Here is a 13,460-nt window from a genome sequence, read left to right as displayed (position 1 = left end):
GAGTGTGTTGCTCATGGATGTGGTAGGTGTCCACTTTCAACTAACAGCGGTTAATTATTGTCTTTAGACCATAAAGCTCCGAGTATTTTCCAACATGGCGGCAGGTAGAACTGGAGTCAGGAAGAGAGTGTAAGGGAATGAGAGGGGAGTGTGTGGATGTGCGGGTGTGTGAGTGTGTGTGTGTGTCTAAAACAGATCTCACAGGAGTCTTGGGGGAAGGCAGTTCAGGCTTTCCTGGACAAAGAGCCCCTGCTACAGCCACAGGCACTTTCTAGGCAGGTGGGGCTCTAGATCAGAAACCACACCATCTTGAAAGGGGGAGCAGCAGAAGCTAGGAGCCCAGCCTCGCCACCACGCAGACTAGCCTTGGACACCACCCTGGACCTCACAGAGTTGAACGCCAGCAGGACATTGCACAGGCTCCCACCACAGGCTCCCACACCCAGACATGCTGTGAGGCAAAAGCCAGAGGGACCCTGAGTGCCTGCAACTGACACCTGCAGGACCAGTTCTGTGGGGGAAAGGAGTACAGCTCAGAACAGGGACAATCAAGGCGTGAGACTCAGGGAAGATCCAACCTCTAGGCTAAGGAGTCACCAACCACTAGATTACTAGGGGCTTCAACCTCTGGGACCTCAATCAGGTCGCTCAGGGACAGAAGGGACAGTGACTCACATTCACCTACACTGGAGCAATTCCCAGGAAGCCCAGGTCCACCAAGGGACCAGATTCAACAACATCAGAGCAAAATATAGAGGCCCACAAATAGTGGACCCAAAGGTATTTTAGTGTGCGTGTGGTTGTTTTTTTCGGGGTGTGTATTTTTTGGTTTTGCTGTTTCTTTTTTTTCTTTCTTCTTGCATATCTCAAATTTCTCTCTTTCCTGTGATTCTATTCTACTTTAGCCTATTCTTTTTTTTTTTAATATATTTTTATTGACTTTAGAAGGGAACGGAGAGGGAGAGATAAACATCAATGAGAGAATCATCGATCAGCTGCCTCCTGCACACCCCCCATGGGGGATTGAGCCCGCAATCCAGGCATGTGCCCTCGACCGGAATTGAACACGACACTCGTCAGTCCACAGGCTGATGCTCTATCCACTGAGCCAAACTGGCTAGAGCTAGCCTATTCTTAATTTTTCTTGTTTTATTTTTCTTCTTTCTCATTTCTTTCATTTTATATCTTAATATACTCATTATTACTACATTTTAAATTCATTATTATTATTTATTTTGTATCCTCTTCTTTTTTCCTCCTATTCTAGATCTTTTAGCTTTCTTCTTGCTTCCATATAGACATTTTTTCATCTTCTTCTTTCTCCCTTTTTCTTTACATCCCCTCTAAGTTTTTGGTCATGTGTCTTTTAGTATACTTTTTATTTTTTCTTCCCTTTTCTCTTCTTTTTCCTTCTTAGTTTATCCTGTTGTTGCTGCACTGAGTAGCTTGATTTTCGTGGTGTCTTTGGTTTGGCCCTGTTGTGTCTTATTCTGTTCCCCCATCAGCACCTATAGAACAACTGGCACGATGACACTGGGGTTGAACCTCATTGGCAGCAAGTCAGAAGGAAGATCCTTCCTACAAATGGGACATCAATAATCAAGTCCCAATTACAACAGGCGAGCCCAAATAACACACACAAGGGGCATTCCTGGAGCATACAACTCAGGTGAACGAAGAGACTGCACCACTGGACTCTCAAGACACTGTCTACATTAGGCAATCCCACAAACACTGGGAGGCATAAGTTATATCTAATATATAAAAGCAAATACAAAGAGACAGCTAAAATGAGGAGATAAAGAAGCAACCCCCAAATGGGAAAAAAAGAAGGAATCTCCAGAAAAAGAACTAAGTGAAATGGAGGCAAGCAACCTATCAGACATAGAGTTCAAAGCTGTGGAGACTAGCTACAGGGTTCGGACAGGTTCAAGCCTCAGACTGACTTGTGGCAAAGTCACATACAAGTCCTAGCTTGGAGGGCAAAGCCCTCCCAGCACAATTATAGCCAAAAGGCTATGGTTGTAAGCTTGATCTTATAGTCTGACCCTGCAGTCCTAGGTAGCTGAGGGATGAGGGATGTGGGCTGTGGGCTGCCAGGGGGTGTGGGGGTGTGTGGAAGCAAGTGCTGCCTAAAAGAAGCTTGATACAGTTCAGAGAATGGCAACAACAGGAAAGAAGCAGATTTGAAATTTGCAAGAACATGATAAACATCTTGCCCTTGTTTTGCTTTATGTGATCTGACTATAAAATAAAGTTTTGGCTTACAGGCTGTGTCACGGTTTCCTCATCCAGGTACAGTGATCCTACCTGGCCCCAACTGTATTCTCTTGTTTGTATTCTTTAATCCTTCACCGCCCCTCCTCAGGTTCAACTCTGGCCATTCTGGACGTGGTTCACAAAGCAATGGTATAAAGATGCTTAAGAAACTTGGTGCAAATTGCAACAGCATAAAAAGGAAAATAGAGGCCATGAACAAGAACCATACAGAAGTGAAGAATTATATATCTTACATCAAGAAACACTGGAGCCCTAACTGGTTTGGCTCAGTGGATAGAGCATCAGCCTGCGGACTGAAGAGTCCCAGGTTCGATTCTGGTCAAGGGCATGTACCTTGGTTGCGGGCACATCTCCAGTAGGAGGTGTGCAGGAGGCAACTGATCGATGTTTCTCTCTCTCATCAATGTTTCTAGCTCTCTATCCCTCTCCCTTCCTCTCTGTAAAAAATCAATAAAACATATTAAAAAAAAAAAAAAGAACACACTGGAAGATATGAAAAGTAGACTGAATGAAGTAGAGGATCTAATCAGCGATTTGGAAGACAAGGTAGAAATAAATACCCAATTAGAACAGCAAATAGAAAAAAATAATTAAAAAGCAGGAAGGTAGCTTATGGAAGCTCTAGGACAACATGAAAGGTAACAACATCCGAATTATCCTATCTAATAAAAGAGTAATATGCAAACTGACCGTCACTCCAACACACAAGCTGGCTGCCCCCATGTGGTCAAAGATGGCTGCCCCCATGTGGACACAAGATGGCCTGCAGGGGAGGGCAGTTGTGGGAAGTTAGGGGTGACTAGGCCGGCAGAGAAGGGCAGTTGGGGGGGGACCAGGCTTGCAGGGGAGGACAGTTGGGGGAGACCAGGCCTGCAAGGGAAGGAAGTTGCGGGGGGACCAGGCCTACAGGGGAGGGCAGTTAGGGGTGACCAGGCTAGCACGGGAGGGCAGTTAGGGGTGACTGGGCCAGCAGGGGAGGGCAGTTGGGGGTGACCAGGCCTGCAGGGGAGGGCAGTTAGGGGTGACCGGGCCAGCAGGGGAGAGCAGTTAGGGGTGACCAGGCCAGCAGGGGAGAGCAGTTGGGGGAGACCAGGCCAGCAGGAGAGGGCGGTTAGGGGCAATTGGGCCGGCCGTGGAGCAGTTAGGCATCAATCAGGCTGGCAGGGGAGTGGTTAGGGGTGATCAGGCTGGCAGGCAGAAGCAGTTAGGGGCAATCAGGCACAGGCAGGCAAGCGGTTGGGAGCCAGCAGTCCTGGATTATGAGAGGGATGTCCCAGATTGGAGAGGGTGCAGGCTGGGCTGAGGGACACCCACCTCCCTGGTGCACGAATTTCGTGCACCGGGCCTCTAGTAGACTATAAAGTCTCCAACAATTAAGTTATGAATGGGTGAACTAGGGGGTGGATGGGGCAGATGTTGGATAATGACAAAGCCTGTGTCCTTTTAAAATTTACTCTAACAAGGTATAGCCAGTTTGGCACAGTGGATAGGGCATCGATCCAAGGACTGAAGAGTCCCAGGTTCAATTCCAGTCAAGGGGCATGTACCTCAGTTGCAGGCTTGATTCCTGGCTCCAATTGGAGCACGTGCAGGAGGCAACCAATCGATGATGTGTCTTTCTCACATTGATGTTTTTCTCTGTCTCTCCCCTCCCACTCTCTAAAAATCAATGGAAAAGTATTCTTGGAGGAGGATTAACAAAAACAACAACAACAAATTCTCTAACAAGATTTTTAGGGAACACTTAAGACTCTTAACATTTGGGATAACAGATGCTTTTGAGTCTTATGAAAATAATTGACCCTCTCAGGAATACACATGTGAGCATAAATGCAATGTTCCTCAGCCCATTTTAGGAGGTTTATAGACCTACTGAGGCCATCCATGGACCCACTTCCCCTAACAACTCCTAGAAGGAGAGAATACTGCACTTGGCTAAACATACAGTTTGGATCTTAAATTTGAAGTTCACATATATGTGATTATTCCAATGTTATTTAGGAAAAATATAATTCCAACTATGAATGCCAACAGAACTTTATAATACAACATCCTACATGTAAAATAAACTTACCTCAAAATTCACAGGCAAGTTCCGTTTAAGTGCAATCTCAAACACTTGACTTATTTCAGATTTATTGAGATTTTCTTCCTCTGATTCTCTTCCATTCACCTAAAAGAATAATAATTGTTTAGTAGTTAATTATTATTAAAAATATCAACATCCCAGCTGAGATAAATCTTAAAAACTCTGAACCTTGGCTTTATGGATTGAGCATCCAACCAGTGAGAACAAGGCCACATGCTACCATGTGTCAGTGAATTTAAAAGGTTAAAAAAAAAGTGTTCTATCAAACTTAGGTCAGACTACACCTGATAAATGCACCATAAACAATGTACACATAATGGACTTTTGGGTATGAAATCAGCCTAATCATGGCATAGCGAGATGCCCTGGCTGCTCAGGCAGAGTGACTTCTAAAGCCCTCCTCAAAGACTGGCAAGTCACATTTTGGAAAAAGTCAAAATACAAGCAGACTTGTGTGGGACTTAGCAAGTTCAACTATAAGTCTCTCCACCTAAGGTTTCTTATCTGGACATGAAGTCCTTGGAAACCACTTTTTCCAAAAGGATGCAGTGGAACTATTATATAACTGCCAAGCATCTCATACTTACTGCTGCTGGTAAAAATAAAAAACTAATAAAGTCTCCTGAACAAAGGCTGAAACTCTATATCTGTAACCAGGTTCATTTACAGTCCTCCAGCCAGGGCTTGAGCCGAAAGAGGGACAGAGATCGATTCTGTGCATGCTGATAACATGATTCTATATTGCGCTGCCATGATAATAGAAAAAAATTAGATCAGCTTGGTAATAGCAAAGTGTCTCCAAAACATGGCAAGAAAGCTGTGCTTTTCCTCATATTATTGGGACTCTGTAGTCATAAAATTGTAAAACCCCACTTCCAAGATCTGAACTATCTGACAGGAACTTGTGGCTGAAATTGTTGAGTGGGCAAGGTATATAGGACCATCCAGGATTTTCTTACGTCTTAATAAGTAGATCCTATACCTACACTGGATCACTATTTTAAGGTGTAATTAAAAGAAATAAAACTGAGTTTAAAAAAAAACAACAACCCTAATAATAGAGTAACATGTAAATTACCATCACTCTGCTACGCCCACGATTGGGCGGCAGGAGGCTGGGGGGCGAAACTCGGGGTGGCCTGTCCGGCCATTGAGAGGCACGGATCCACTGCCACTGAGGGGGGCTACCCTGCTGTTGAAAGACTCCCGCCCCCTGTGCCTCTCAACAGCCAGATCCGCGGCCTCTGAGGGGGCCTGCCGCGGACACCCAGCTGCGCCTCTCAACGGCAGGGTAGCCAGGTGTCCGGCAGGGTAGCCAGGTGTCCGCGGCAGCCCCCTCAGCGGCCATTGAGAGGCGCAGGGGCGGGAGTCCCGCCCCCTGCGCCTCTCAAAAGCAGGGTAGCCCCCCTCAGCGGCCGCGGACCATCAAAAGTGGGGGAGCTGGGTGCCTGTCTGCTCTGGCACCAGCGGACAGGCACCCAGCTCCACCACGAAAAGCGAAAGCGTGTAGGGGACCCTACACGTGCATGATTCAATCATGCACTGGGCCTCTAGTCAAGAATATAATACTGTACAAATAAGTTTACCCTAGATACTATTTATAATGCTTTCTCTACCTTCTAATGTTTTTCCAATCTGGTTTCATGTCACTCTCTGCCTGGTCAAAACTAGTTGCATAGTATTTCTGGTGGTTTATTAAGCTAAACACACTTTTATTCCTGTTGTTTAAACCCTCAGGAGAAAGAAGGCCTGCCTTTTTATAAGTGAATCCTTAAAGCCAGAAATCTTCAAGCAAGGTACCTTAAAAGGTGTAGGTTTCACAGAGGTTTGGGTTGACATTTATTTGTTAAATTGGTTTTAAACTAAAAAGAAAAATAATACTGTATTTTAAAGTTAAGTATGTTCAACAAATGGTGCTGGGAAAACTAGATATTCACACGCAAAAAAATGAAGTTGGACCCTTACCTTACATCATATACAAAAATTAACTCAAGATGGATCAAAGACCTAAACATAAGAGCAAAAATTATAATAAAATTCTTAAAAGAAAACATCAGGGAAAGTTTCATGACACTGGGTTTGGCAGGACTTCTTGGATGTAACACCAAAAGCATGGGTAACAAAAGAAACAAATAAATTGAATATCATAAAAATTAAAAACTTTCATGCATTAAAGGACACCATCAACAGAATAAAGACAACCTACAGAATGGGAGAAAATATATCTGATAAAAAACTGATATCCAGAAAAGAACTCTGACAAAACTCAACAACAACAAACAACCCAACTCAAATATAGGAAAGGCTTTGAATAGACATGTCTCTAAAGAAGATATAATGGCCAAAAAGCATGTGAAATAATGCTCAACATCACTAGGGAAATGCAAATCAAAACCACAATGAGATACCGCTTTACTCCCATAAGAATGGCCACAGAAAATAGAAAGTGTTGACAGGGATGTGGAGAAACTGGAACCCTTCTATGTTGCTGGTGAGAATGTAAAATGGTGCAGCCTCTGTGGAAAAGTTTGGTGGTTTCTCAAAAAGTTAAAACACAGATTTCCAATATGATCCAGCAATTCCACTTCTAGCTCTATACTCAAAAGAATTTAAAGTAGGGACTCAAACAGATACCTATTAGCAACATTATTCACAATCACTAAAAGGTGAACACCCAAACATCCATCAATAGATGAATGGATAAGCAAAATGTGGCATAGTCTTACAATGCAATATTATTCAGCCTTAAAAAGGAATTAAATCTTGAAACATGCTACACCATGGATGAAAACATTAGGATACCTTTGAAACATTATGATAAATGAAATAAGCCAAACACAAAAGATAAATTTATCTATTTAGATGATGTATCTAGAACAGGCAAGTGCATAGAGACAGAAGAATAGAGGTTATCAGGGAATGGGGACGAGACAGGAGGAGTTACTGTTTAACAGGTACAGAGTTTCTATGTGGAATGATGAAAAAGTTCTGTTAATGACTAGTGGTGATAGTTGCACAACATTGAGAATATATTTAATGCCAAAGAACAGTACACTTAAAAAATGGTCAAAATGGCAACCTTTATGTTAATGTATATTTTATCTTAATGTTTTTAAAGCAGCGAAAAGTATGTTTCACACCAAGTATTAACACACAGAAGTCTGTCAGCACATTAACTTGTGCTAACAGGTTAACCCACTTTTGTGCACAAAAGAATTTTTGACAGCTATTTATTTGAAGAGTATCCAGAAATTTTTTAAAATAAATTAACTTTTTAAAAAAATGATAAACTCTCATGCTAAGTAACTGTATCAATGAGTATGTTCTCCTTATGTGCAACCAGAACAAAAGTTGGAAATAAACTAGGTGGTGAGGCTGATATAAGACATCAATTGCCATGCTTGTGCCCAATTTTCAATGTTTTTGTTCATTATTACCAGTCCAATTAAATTTAACTTTTATTTTTAATTATAACCTATTTCAAACATACGGGAAAGGAAAGTACAAACAATGTAACAGGCAACTGTGCTGGATTTAACAAATGTGAACATTAAGTACTATTGACATTAAGGTTTTTTTTTATAAGGAACATAATGAAGCCCTTCTCATTCTCCTTTCCAAGGCAGAGTTAACCACTATTCTAAAATTAAGACTATCTTTCCCAGCCATATGTGCTTTTTTAACAGATGAAAACAATATATATAAAATTCTGTGGTGTAAAAAAATCACATAAATTGTTTTAACTGATTGTCTTAATAAATATTATAAAATTCAAACTTTTAAGTTTACACTAATGAAAATGTTACTTTTCTTTTTTTATATATTGAAGTTCCACATAGGTATGATAGAAAACAGTAGTCTACTGCTAAATCTAAACTCTAAGCTAGTGGCTCTCAACCACAGTAATATTAGAATCACTTTGGAGCTTTACAAAGACAGCTGTCGGAGCCCCATCCAAACAAATAAATTCAAATTTTTGTAGGTAGGGCTTGAATATACATTTTATTTACAGTATTTGTTTGTTCGTTTTTAAAGTCCCCAGGTGACTTTACTAGCAACCAGAGTTGAGATTCACTACTCTAAGCCATTGCTTCCAAGGGAATTTCAATAGGGACAAAGCAGCCAGTAAAATAAAAATGCAAAAGAGGAAACAAAGATATACATTTATTTGGAAGTGAGATTATGTTGCTCTTTTACATAATTTTGATTTTATCTAAATTGCACAAAATGTTGCAATGGGGAAGCAGCAAATGACTCAAAACAAATCCACAAATACCATTCCCAGTAAGATGGGGAAAGTGTAGTAGGCCCTTAGTCTTACCTTCTTGAAGTGGGAATTACTGTTAACATCAATCCCATAGTGTATGGTTCAGCAATAAAATCTAGGCAACATTAAGAAAAGAAAAAAACACTCTGAACCATGCTTAACCCTCATTATGCCAGGAAAAAATAGTTATCACCATTTACCATCTGGCTCCAATAGACCCTTTTTATTTTTCTATATTTCAAGTCATTTTACAAATAATACAGAATAAAGGATAACAAAAATCATTCCAAAAAGAATTCAAAATAGCAAACCCAAGTTTTTATCCCAGGTTTGTAGTTTGGAAGGCATATGTACTTGAAATGAGCAAGGTCCTTTTATACAACCAACTGCTCATCAGCTGGCAAACCTGAATCTAGAGCAAAGCCCACTTGTAATGATGCCAGATTTTAAATCCATCTCCAATAGGTTCTAGCTTATCACAACTCTGATTCTTCTTGTACTGGTACTGTCAAAACACACTCTTGAAACCAACTCATAACTTTGTTGACGGGAGAACAGCCATCTTCTTTGTTCCATAACTAAAAAAATGCTTTCATTTTTAGATTTAATAACCCCAAAGAAGGATCAATCTAATGGTGTTTTTTTCATTGCTGTTATCATCTATTTCCTTCCAAGCATCTTTGTATGTACTCTCTTACATTTGTTCACTTATTTTGTGGACAATAAGTGTTAAGAAATTCTGGTGCCCAAATGTCATAAAGGATCAAAGGATGTTGTCATACATACTTAAAAAAAAAAATCAAAGCTGGATGGTCCAGGTTTATGTTGGAAAATATTGTGTGATGAAGTTCTTCTTGCCGAATGACTAAAAGAGAATACACGTTTCCTTTTCATACACCATAGGAATATATTATTCATTCGCCGATTCTTGAGTATGGGAAAACTTATCTAAGGTATCTTCTGAAGAGTCACAATTTGAGATTTTACTTAAACAATCTCACCATCGCAATTAGAGTCTAGAATGCTGCTATCTGTCTCTTTGCATTTATTTTCTGATTTGTCTAATAATAATTTGTCTTCCTCTGTCATTTCTTCTCTTTGCCAGTAAGGATGGAAAAAGAAAAATTCTGAATTCTCACCTGGGTTCAATGAATGCTAAAAGTAGAGTAAAAAGATGGCATCTCTAGTCTTCTTTTGTATCTTCTTAAAAGACAATGCAATACATTAGGCAATGCAATAAGAACATTAAAGGATGATGTAATAATGACAATTACTTTACTACTATATCATCTACCTAGAGATTTCATAATTCTTCCATTTTCTTATTATTTTAGTCTTGCTTAGCATATTTGGGAATATATGATGAATAGTACTGAAATAATATGTAGGATGACAAACAGCAAAAATGTTTAAAAACTAGAAGAATTAAAATTCCATACTGTAAAGATTTATAAAAAGGTTCATGGACCTACATAATCATTGTAAGATAGAATAAATATGTATTATTTTCTCCTTTCTTTGTAAGACATCTAAAAAAGAATAAAAGTCATGCAGTGTAAATTCTTACAGAGCTTGGAAATAAAGCTCAAAAATAACAACTGAGTTCAATGGACCCTGATCATGTAATGAGGATTAGTCTCCGGTTTTAGTTTTAGTTCTACCTAAATATATCCCTGGTCCAAATGAAGATAAGGACTCAAGACCAGGAAGAAACTTCAAACAGTACAACCTCTTAAAAGTTTGTCGTTTACCACTACCACCAAGAAAAACTTTAAAGTTTGATATAACTGTCAGGACAGAAACTGTGCTCACACACACATGGCTTGTTTACCTAAACACAATCAGGATCACACTACATGCATAATAACAGCTCTGATCTTGAGTCCCTCCATTTAATAGATTATGAGCCTCCTTTCATGCCCATGTATACAGATTTACCACACTCTGGTTCTCCCTTTGATAAATGTATACATATAGCCATTTTCTTAGTAATGGAAATGGCTAACCCCATTTAGGCTAGCTCCTGTTTGTCCCTATTACTGATACTGTAGCTATGACCATTTTACTCCTAACAGCTTAGACACTTAAATCCTTTATTAGCACAAGCCTTAGATTTAAAATAAAAATGCTTTCCCGATCTTTGCATGATGGGCTGCTCCCTTGGCTGGGAAGGTACTTCCTGCCCTGCTCTTTTGCTCATCCTTAGTCTCAGCTTTAATGACTTCCTCAGAGAGAACTTCTCTGAATATTCCACCATTACTCCACTCTAAACAAGACATTTTATGCTTTCAATACATGCTGTTTTTCCATTCTAGCACTCACTGCACTTTTTGATACTAATGTTAAGGTCTGTCAACTCCATTCAACTAAGTTCCATAGGGGGAGGGTCCCAGCACAAAGCCTGTTCTCAAGGAACCAGACTATCCCAGCTTTGTAGACAGAAACTACTGCCTTTAGTGGCTATGTTCTAGAGAAGATAAACTGATTCACCACACAATCACATGTTCCAAAACTTTCTATAGCACAAAGGACAATTTGTTTAAAATGACAACTTCCAATGCTGGTAGGCTGTGGGCAAACAGGCTGCTCACGCCCTGTTGGGAGAAGACTAAAATGGTACCATGTTTCTGGTGGGGATCCTAGTCACATACATGACCTGAAATTCCACTTCTAGGACTGTGGCTCACAAAAATAGCCACAGACATACACAAAGATTTAACTACAACAATGTTCTAGACAACGTATTTTGTAACAGAAAAAACTGCAAATAACCTAAATAAGCATGCCTCTGTTGAAAAAAAAAAACTGGTATGTGCACACAATGGAATTATTAAAAGGTGCTGAGAGACTTCACTGATTTTGCTCAGTGGTTAGAGCATCTGCCCACATACCAAAGGGTTGCAGGTTTGATTCCTGGTCTAGGGCACAGTCAAGGACACATACCGTACCTGGGTTGCAGCTTCACTTCCCCACTCCTGGTTGGGGCAAGTGCAAGAGGCAACCAGTTGATGTCTGTCTGTCTGTGTGTGTGTGTCTCTCTCTCTCTCTCTCTCTCTCGCTCTCGCTCTCGCTCTCGCTCTCTCTTTCTCTTCCTTCCCTCCCTCCCTCCCTCCCTCCCTCCCTCCCTCCCTCCCTATCTGAAAATCAATGGAAAAAATGTCCTCAGGTGAGGGTTTCAAAATAAATGAGGATTTTTTAAAAAGGTGCTTAGATACACGTTGAATCTGAGTCCTCCATGGAATTAAGTGGCATGATATTCATGATAAGCACATCAGTGAAAAAAGGTGGTTACTGTACAATATCCCTTTTTTATTTAAATATGGTTTATTGATTTCAGAGAAAGGGAGAGATAGAAACATCAATGAGAGATAGAATCATCAATCAGCTGCCTCCTGCACGTCCCCTCCCGCAACCCGGGCATGTGCCCTGACCTGGAATTGAACTGTGACCTCCTGGATCATGGGCTCAATCTTGGTGCAACATGGCCAGCACATCATCCCATTTTTGGAAAATTGGTAGGTGCGTGTATTTACTTGTATATACACTGACATCACCAATATCTTTATGATTATCTACAAGTGGTAAATTTATAAGTCATTTGTTTTTCTTTTTTTTGAATTAAAGAATGTGTATAGTTCATATGCATTCCTTATTTTAAAAAATTCAAGTTTCCTTTTTAAAATATCTCTCTTTACCCCCCACTACCCATCTACCAGGGCACCTGGTAAATCAGGGGCAGCTTGTTTAGGTGGTAGGCCAAGTGTTTCATTTACTACTTCAAAAGAAAAAGTTTTATCCTTTTTACTTCTCATTTCTGAAGCACTAGTTAAGGCCAGTCTCTGAGCCATTTCTTGAAGGTCACTGTCTCTATCTCAGCTAATCAGAACTAGAGAAGGGGCAAAGAAGAGGAAACAAAGGGCACAAGTAGATTTGAACCTTACTCTTGGCAAAGCTCCTCACAGACATGAGATGAGCCCAAAAGAGCATGTCTCCTACAGCTCTGCCCACAGGCCTGAGCCAAGCACCACTGCTCTAGTAACTGACGGCAGGCACTTTCCCTTTCTGACAATAAACTGAGTACTTCCAAGGGGGAAAATGGCCTGGAAAACACTGATAATACTTAGGACTTGCGGTTCCTGAACCCTGACCATACTTTACAATTACTCCAAGAGCACATTAAAAAAAGCAAAAGACAAACCTCTGGGACTCACCCTAGACCTACTGTATTAGAATCATATAGGTTGGGCCAAGGGATTAAAAAAAAAAATTCCAAATGATTCTGAAGCGGACAACCCACATACCAGTATTCAGCGATCTTTTAACAACTGCTGGCTAGAAGGAACCAAGAAATACCTGTTCCATCTGACTCCAATTAGATTAGCATCAAAGTCAAGTCAAACAATGAAAAGTCTCCAACATGACTCAAATTACACTAGCTTTGGTGTTTTACCAAATCTCATCACTGAGAAGCTCATCCTTTTAACCTCACCAAATCCTCCTCTTGTAAGTTACAGTCCATTCTCTTCTATTTGGTGCCAGTGGACCCTGGAAACAGATCATCTCTGTTAAAATGTGTAATTACATTGGAATTGGAGATAAGCTGTAACAAAACAAAAAGAACTCCTTCCCCTGTGTGGCCAGCCCTGAAGCCAAAGAGCATCTTGGGGGGGGCGTAGGGGGGGGGGGACTGAACACAATAAAGCAGAGCAAGCATCCTGCCAAGGGTCATACCTATCATCACACATTCAGACCAATGTTCTATGCAAGATGTTTTTCTCTGTGAACCTGTTTCTTGAACAGGAAAAATCCAATGCTTCCCAGGGA

At 40.6% G+C, this 13,460-nt stretch overlaps 1 protein-coding gene across 6 annotated transcripts in view; it reads right to left on the bottom strand.

The window, feature by feature from the left end:
• Positions 1–13,460, bottom strand: part of STAU1 (staufen double-stranded RNA binding protein 1) — a 74,828-nt gene that overhangs the window by 22,344 nt on the left and 39,024 nt on the right. For all 6 annotated transcript variants that reach the window (XM_028144993.2, XM_054723761.1, XM_028144991.2 and 3 more), the window contains one exon: positions 4,355–4,453. In XM_028144993.2, the coding sequence (XP_028000794.1) occupies positions 4,355–4,453 (99 nt within the window). The remainder of the gene's footprint in view (positions 1–4,354; positions 4,454–13,460) is intronic.

Source organism: Eptesicus fuscus, chromosome 12 (assembly GCF_027574615.1).
Source record: "Eptesicus fuscus isolate TK198812 chromosome 12, DD_ASM_mEF_20220401, whole genome shotgun sequence".
NCBI classification, from domain to species: domain Eukaryota; kingdom Metazoa; phylum Chordata; class Mammalia; order Chiroptera; family Vespertilionidae; genus Eptesicus; species Eptesicus fuscus.
The sequence above is the reverse complement of the archived record's forward strand: the minus strand, read 5'-3'. Positions and strand labels throughout refer to the sequence as shown.